The sequence below is a fragment of the Bactrocera oleae genome, chromosome 3 (genome assembly GCF_042242935.1).
Source record: "Bactrocera oleae isolate idBacOlea1 chromosome 3, idBacOlea1, whole genome shotgun sequence".
Taxonomy (NCBI): domain Eukaryota; kingdom Metazoa; phylum Arthropoda; class Insecta; order Diptera; family Tephritidae; genus Bactrocera; species Bactrocera oleae.
Window position 1 is genome coordinate 60,118,312 of NC_091537.1, and position 8,366 is coordinate 60,126,677.

General features: G+C 32.4%; 1 protein-coding gene across 2 annotated transcripts; it reads left to right on the forward strand.

Moving 5' to 3' along the window:
* Positions 1–680: 680 nt before the first annotated feature.
* Positions 681–8,061, forward strand: Agpat2 (1-Acylglycerol-3-phosphate O-acyltransferase 2). 2 transcript variants are annotated; one of them, XM_014243462.3, is made up of 4 exons: positions 681–884; positions 5,665–5,855; positions 5,963–6,096; positions 6,169–8,061. In XM_014243462.3, the coding sequence occupies exons 2-4, from the start codon at positions 5,680–5,682 to the stop codon at positions 6,660–6,662; spliced, it is 804 nt and encodes a 267-aa protein (XP_014098937.1). In that variant the 5' UTR covers positions 681–884; positions 5,665–5,679; the 3' UTR covers positions 6,663–8,061. The 2 variants fall into 2 exon arrangements, with proteins under 2 accessions (XP_014098937.1, XP_036232586.1); XM_036376693.2 differs by having other exon boundaries at positions 682–809.
* Positions 8,062–8,366: the final 305 nt, after the last annotated feature.

An 8,366-nucleotide genomic window follows, 5' to 3' on the forward strand; every position in this document is an offset into this window, starting at 1 on the left:
AATATGCCTACTTGAAAATCAAGTAAATATCGAATGATTAGCTATTAACGACTGCGGTTGTTATTGTTCTGCACTTTGTAACCTAAGTATATGATCAACTATTCAAAGTACAATTCCCACATAATTAAGTAATTTTCTACATTATAAAAAGTACCTATGTATATAGGTTCATATATATGAATATAATTGCTTGTACTAATTTTCATTGGTTACAGTATGTGCATATAATCGACGCAACAACTTTGCTAGTTTTTGTTTAGCCGAGCTTCCCCTGTTATTTGAGATGTTTGACATATTGTTGTCTGATAAATGTAGGTAAGGTACTATAATGGTCATATCAATGAAAATGGATTTTGACATTGTCTTCTTAGGGGTCACCGGGATTTGCATCTCTTATGATTTGAACCCACGCCATACCGAGTGATAGTTACAATCTCAGCATTGTTCTGATACGACCCACTCTTATACATATGTATGTAGTTAGATAAATATGGAATTCTGTTTGTATAAATGAATACTTCCGAATAAAGCAAAATCGTATGAGACATGGTCGCGACGGTGAGAATTTCTTATAAAACAAATTTTCTCTTACTTCCTTTACACTAAACAACGGCTTCAGCGATAAGCGTTGTATGTTGTTGTAGGTGAGTCGCTAGCGAAAACTACTACAATCCTAATTCAAAACGCTCAGTATTGTTTGAACATTCGATGGCTAATGGTGGTCTGGGGGACTACCGTCAATACGAGTTGTTAATATTAAGATTCTGTTTAATCGCTTGAAATTTTTAAAACGGACTAGATTAGCGTTAGTAAGTGAAAAAGTCAATCGTTGAAACTAGTGTTATTCATTATTTTTTATCACAAACACCGACATATACAAGCAGGTATGTGGATAAAGTGTGTATATGTTAACATTTTGTGTATTTGGTTTATGATAAAAAATCGATTAAGTTTTTTCATGTAAGATAACAATCACCGAATTTAATTATATAATAATAAATGACAAGTTATGACATAGGTACATATATTTATATAGGACTTAACTTATTTTTAATATATTTGTAGTAATTTAAAAAGTATTTAAAGATATGGTTTCATTACAATTTAATTGTTTATTTCTTGACATGAAAATTTGTATACATGGGATTGTTTTTTTTTTAATATAAGCTGCAAATAGTAAAATGCTTGGCAAAAAAATATCGAAGCATTAAAAACTCTTGCAACTTGAAAGAATAAAAGAGTATGTGAATTATTTCTAAATGTATGTGCTCATGGATGTCGTTATTAGCACTACTCATTTGAATAACAATCAAAAATGTACCAAAAAAATATCACTCAAATTAAAATACCTCCCTCCCTTATTGACTTATATTGGATATATGGGGACTAGGAGTAAGTATAAACCTATTTCATGCAAATGTGGAACCAACCATACTAGAGATTATGGTAGATCTGTCAATGTTTTGTTAGTTAATCTGTTTGACAAGGAACTCTAAGCAGCTTGGTCGCTGCGTTTAGCTTCATTTTAACATGTTGAGGTTGTGTTACACCTTAGACAGCTCAAGAACGACACTCACGGGGATTGCAATAATTTCACTCTCTCACTTATTTTGGTTCGCGTTTAATGCTCATAAATAAAACGTAAATATATCAAATTAATATGTGTTGTATCTTTGACGATGTTACAAATATGCTCGTGATTATGTTTGTAATTACATTGAGAGTCCGTTAGTTTTAAAAGTCTTTTAGGTCTTTGGTTTATGACGTAGCATTTCGTAATCACTGAATTACATCACTTATTATAGCTATTACATACATAAACTGTATATATTAGTTGTAGGACTCTATATTGCCTTGTTGTTGTGACTTCTACTTCCGGAATTCGTGTTGGTTATCGGAAAAACCCTGGTATTCTTTCTCTGAGTCTATATTGCCTTGTTGTTGTGACTTCTACTTCCGGAATACGTGTTGGCAATCGGAAAAACCCTGGTATTATTTCTCTAAATAAAACTCTAATCGTACACAAATTAGCTGCTCTAGTATCTTGCCAATCATATCCTGCATGCAAAGCGGTCAGTATGAGAAAGGCTCGGCGACTGGTTTATTTGGTTTTTGAAATGAGAACAGGGGCTGCTTTGTCCAGGTTTCCGGGAAGACGCCTTTTTGGAGACACTGCTTAAACAATTCAGTAAATGACCTCGCATTGTTATTAATGGCAATCTTTGAGGCCTTATTTGGAATACCATCGAGACCATTGGGCATTATCATGATATACAGTGGACGCCAAAAGTCTACGTTAGACCCATATTTTTGATTTCTTGCTGAATGTAAAAATAATAAGAAAAAGTAATGATGCCGTTTTGTTTTAATCACGTTTTTATTAGAAAAGTAGACTAAAACAAAAAACTAGAATAAACCATTGACGAAGGTCTGATTACGACTAAAATTATAATATAAAAATCATCAATAAGGCAATTTAACTTTAAAAATAGTATTTTGTTTGCCCACCATGAGCAACATGCGCTTGTAAACGTCTAGACATTGAAAAAGCTAAATTTTCAGGCTCAACGTGTGTTATTTGTTGCCACGGTTGCCACTGCCGGTATCAGACCACTATAATACAATATATAGCTACCATACAATGTGATAGATCGGAACCAAGTGCATGAATGGAAAACTTTTTCTTTTGACGAGATATATTCATGAAATTTGGCACAAATTATTATCTAAGAAAATAATGCAATATGCGAAGAAATGGTTCAGATCGGATCACTATAGCATGTAGTTACCATACAAACTGAACGATCGGAATCAAGTGCTTGCATGGAAAACTTTGGAACTTGGCAACTTCTGAAGAAATTGTTCAGATCGGATCACTATAGCATACACCATACAAACTGTATGATCAAAATCTAGTAATTGTTAGAAATCTTAGGAATCAAGGGTATTATAGATCCGGTGCAACCAAAGATAACGTTTTTTCTATTTTTTTCATTCAATAAGACATCAAAAATTTTCTCGCCCACTGTATGTACGTATATATGCACATTGCATTCGTAAACATGAGTACCTTCAATCTAAAATGCATTTTAGGCAACCTCAATCCTTAGACTTTTCAATCTGCTTCCCAAATTTTTTTTAGAAATTAGAATATTAAATTAACTAATACATATGTAAGTTCTCAATCATACGTTATTAACTTTTGTCGAATATAAGCAATGTAATTTGTCGCACCGCCTAGATTTAGGCGAAAACCCACATCTCGGGGTCTGCTCTAAAGATTTCAAAAAAATTAAGGTTGTAGTTTAGATAGGGTATCGTTATTTTGACATTCCTATGTTGCAGCGCAAAAATGGACGAAATGGAACTACAACCACATCTACATCTCATATAACATAGTTTTAAATTTAATCTGATTCTTTCTCTTTCCAGTAAACAAATTAAGCACCAAAAAATGTATCGGGATAAAATTTTGCACAAATACTGCCTATGAAGTGTGTTAGCTTATGACACAAAATTATCCAAATCAGATTAAAACTGTTCCAGACCCAAGTTCCTATTGCGAACTTTTTATCGAAAATATTAGTAAATCTGTGAGATATATTATAGAAACTCAGAGAGAATTCGTATCTAATAATAATATGAATCGAATTCATAATTCTCTTAGTCCACATATACCTAATAGACAAATTTTTGAACTTTCGGCTGCCCTATACCGGCCAATATGTAGGTTTCGTAATGACATTGAAAGACCGTGTTGCACCGCTGCAACATATAAATCAAGCACCAATTAAAATATCGAAATCACACTTTGAATAAATACAGAGGATTTTTTCCTGATAATAGCGTGCCCTTTTGTCAGAAATGGATAAAATCAGGTCAGATATACCAAATATAAGGACTTTTGAACTTTATTTATACTTATACTATATATATCAGTCAATATGTAAGATATTTTAGCAAAATTATGTGAAAGTATAATATTGGATATGCTGTAGCTTGGAGGCGAAAGTGGGTGAAAGAAATCCACGAATTACCAAGATCCTATATACTACACATAAGTTCAGTTAATTATTGATTAAAATGAGCTCAGACCTTCCCCTAGCCATAATATAGTGAATTTTGACTTTCCGGTTGACCTTATACCGTTAAAATTTATGTTGGTGTATGTTTGAATGAATTTAAGTCAATATACATAAATAAAATCATTTTAGACCTTGACCTAAAGTCCACATTTCTAATATACTGGTTTACCTCCCTCTGATTGAATTTTTCTTATATACATACCTAATATATGAAATTCTCTCCCTTTGGCTGAGTTTATTAAATATAATATCTTGGGTGTCAAGCATGTGAGGTTATGAGAACAGTGTAATGTAATATGATGCCAAACATGATTGTAATGCATACACGATTTAATCGAAAAAAAAATATTGAATTTACTTGCAAAATTTGTATACCCTCACAACATGTTGCACACAGTGTATAGTTTTGTTTAATAAAGTTTTGCACCTGAAAGTATTTCTCCGTATTTCGTTCTTGCCATTTGTGAGAGTTTAAAATGTTCGGTTACACCCGACTTACCTTCTATAGTTGTTTTATTATGTTGAGATGCATTCCCCTGATGTACAATAAAATTTTCAGCTGTATTCATTGCTTGGATTTTATATAGTAGTATATTACGATGCTTTCATATTTATTTCTTTTAACCGCAAATGATTAAGTTAGAATATCATGTTCAGTACATTTTGGTGGATTAGGGAATTCCCGTAATAAGACTTTTTTTGAAAATACTAATAGCGGGTATTCTAAATATTGTTCTATCACTTTCAAAATATGAGACCACAATACCAACATACAAATAAAATTTGCAACACGCTCTTAGTGTCGCGTAACCAAACCGCACAAACATTTGCGAAAATTTTATGTAAAGGAAACTCGATTCGAGTTGCTGAACTCTTTTTGCTCGTGCGAACGCCAACTAACGATAGCCCAGCCTTTAATTCGCCCGACATGTCACCATGGGACTTTTTCCTATTTCTAAAAATAAATTGCACCTTAAAGGGCTGTGATTTTACAAGATAGATCGCTGAGAAAGCTAGAGGCTAATCCAAAATCGAGTTTGAGAAGTGTTTCGACAATTGGATGAAACGACAACAATAATGTAGACAAATAAATAAATATTCCGTTATTTTTTAAACACACCTCCTATAATCAAATAATATGCACATTGATAAGTAAGATTTCATTTCCTTTAGATAAAATTATTAATAACACCTAATTCCTTGAGTTACGATTTATATTCTTTTTTGAATGTCTTGTCCATAATATCTCTGTGTTCTTTACACACAATTTCTGCATTGTTGTTTTCAGTACAGATTTAAATTATATCTACTTTAATCGAGGAACTGGTTGTAAACCGTTTCTTTTCATTTGCGTTTTGATTATTATTTTTTCTTTTCATAACATTTTTCATCGAGACTAGTTATGAACATTATTTTATATTTTGTAAATAAGATGTTTATTTGCCAAAACGAAATATATAATTATTTGTATCGTAAGATTATCTGAATATTTACAAAATATTATTCACCATATGTCAATGTTGGCCTTGATGTCAAAGGACAATATTTCAAAACAAAACTATTATCACTTAAATTTTAGCAATATACTTGTACGATGGGTTGCGTATGCGAGATAATTGGTCTTGCGTGTCTTTTGGGCCTCATCTTAAGTTTCTCCTCCAAGGCCCCATACCAGCTTAAAATGGCAACTTTCATTATTGGATCTGGAGCTATCGTACTTATTTGCATACCCCTTATGATATTAAGGCCGCGGGACTATCGGAACGCATTGTAAGTGCAAACACAGTATATTTTTATATATTATATTATTATTTAATTCTGATCAAGATATGTTTTTATTTAAAAAAAAATTCTAAATAATGTGCTTCACTAAATAGTATACCTGCATGGGGCTGTCGACAGCTTTGCAAAGCGCTGGGCGTTACAATGGAAGTACAAGGTTTTGAAAATATTCGGGCGGAACACGGCGCTGTAGTGCTTATCAATCATCAAAGTTTTCTTGACTTGTGCGGTATGATGACTCCTCTTTTATATGTATATACATTTTTGTGATGTATGTACATATGGGTTTCTATTATTACAGGATTAGCATATTTATGGCCAGTAATTGGGCGTGCAACGGTAGTGTCGAAAAAAGAAGTTCTGTTCTTTCCTTTCTTTGGGTTCGGTGCTTGGCTTTGGGGGACTCTATTCATTAATCGCTCTAGCAAGAAAGATTCCATCAGTACATTGCAGAAGGAGTCCAAGGCTATCCAAGAACGGAATTGTAAACTTTTGTTTTTCCCGGAGGGCACGCGCAACACTAAAGAAACATTGCTGCCATTCAAAAAAGGTCCTTTCCATATTGCTCTTCAAAGCCAATGTCCTATCCAACCGGTGGTTATATCTAAATATTATTTTCTAAATCGTGAGAAGAAATCGTTCCGTCCTGGACATGCCATCATTAACATCCTACCTGAAATTCATACAGCTGGATTTGGTGTAGAGGATATGGATAAAATTATTGAATCCACCAGGAATGCCATGGAGATTGAGTATAAAAATGTATGTCAAGAAATACGAAGACGTGGACATTAGTTATTTTAAAAAGTATATACTTATATACATATATATGTATAAACTTTGATTGTATATACATATACCATATATATAGGACTATATATGTATCTACTTATATTAATATATTTTACAACTTTATATATAATTATGTATTTAAATATACTGCCAAAGGTTCTACATACAATGGTAAAGGAGTCTAAGACCTCTGGTAAATGCAAGAATGAAGACTTTTATAACTATTGTGCTACAATAATATTAAACAAACTTATAGTTTTTTATAAAAAGAATAAAGCGGAAATGTTTTAGAATTATCTTGCATATATCTACAAAAATAAATATAGAAATAATAAGACGTACCTAAACATACGGATACATAAAATAATGAAATTCAATGAATAAATTGTTTCCTTTTATTTCCCTTTATTTTAAAATATTGGTTTCATAGTTTGTATTCAATTACAACTCAACTACATTTTCTGGACTAAAATTGAAAATTACCAAATACCATCCCTAGTATGTACATACTTCATATAAATGATCAGTGTGAAGAACTGTGTCGATTTAGCCATGTCAGTCTGTCTTTATATACCCAAACTAGTTCCTCCGATTTTTAGATATCCGATTTGAAATTTTGCACACGTCCTTTCCTCTCCAAGATTCATTCATTCATTCATTTACCGGAACCGCCGATATCAAACGCCTATAGCAAATAGCTGCCATACAGGTTCTTGTATGGACAAATTTTTTATTTGGCGAGATATCTTTACGATAGTCTAAGAGCCAGTAGACGGCAGAGTGTATGTATGTAGTTTACCAAAGGTGATATTTTGCTCAAAGATTCTCCTATACCTAACCTACATAAGATCGGTAGCCACTAAGCGCAGCGAAAGTAGCTATAACGTCACTAAGGTAATATAGGCACGTAAATTAGAAGAGTTTTGAAAGTATTTCAACAAAGCTATATGATCAAACCTATTTAAGAGTACAATGAATGCGACGCCCAAAAGAATCGTAGACCATGTAATTTATTACCACGTTTTGAAAATTAGGAAAATAAAAATAAAAAAGTATTTTAACAAATCTGATTTTTATATATAATATTTTTAATACTTTTATTAGCTTATTTTTTAAACGGCAGTCGTTTTGTCCGGTTGCTACAGTCGTCTGCCTTACGGTGTAAGTATATGTTACTACTGCAATTTATAGATTTAATATACATATTATGTACTACATAACTCCAATGCCATTTAAGCTAAATCAACCAAACTTGCTCAGAATAAATATGTTTTATATTCTCTTTGAAATTGTAAAAATGGTTGAGATTGGATTAGAACCTTCCCACTCCCCATTTAACGGTTATATTGAAACCTACTATAAGTGCAATAACTCAATAAATGAAAGTGTAAAACAGACTAAATTTTGAACTCAAAATGATATACATATAAAAGCTTTATAGGAGGCGGTATCAAACTTGAACAATGGGCGAGGCACTGTCCATATTTAAGTGAAAACCCACATCTCGGGACCAGCTCAATCAATTGCAACCAAATTCAGTGCATATCCATATGTTACAGTGTGTGAGTTGGGGAAATCGCGTTGGACGAGTTTTAAAATAAATTATTAGAAGTTATTTTATAGAGAATTGACGCGGATGACATCCAAAACTAGACTGATTTATTTTATTCAATTAACTTAAAGTGAAACTTATTCTAATTACAATTT

Excerpts from the sequence above, each read along its gene's own strand:
- Agpat2 (XM_014243462.3), top strand. The coding sequence starts at position 5,680 with ATGGGTTGCGTATGCGAGATAATTGGTCTTGCGTGTCTTTTGGGCCTC. Across the intron at positions 5,856-5,962 it reads CGGGACTATCGGAACGCATT|TATACCTGCATGGGGCTGTC; the intron begins GTAAGTGCAAAC and ends TTCACTAAATAG. Across the intron at positions 6,097-6,168 it reads AAGTTTTCTTGACTTGTGCG|GATTAGCATATTTATGGCCA; the intron begins GTATGATGACTC and ends CTATTATTACAG.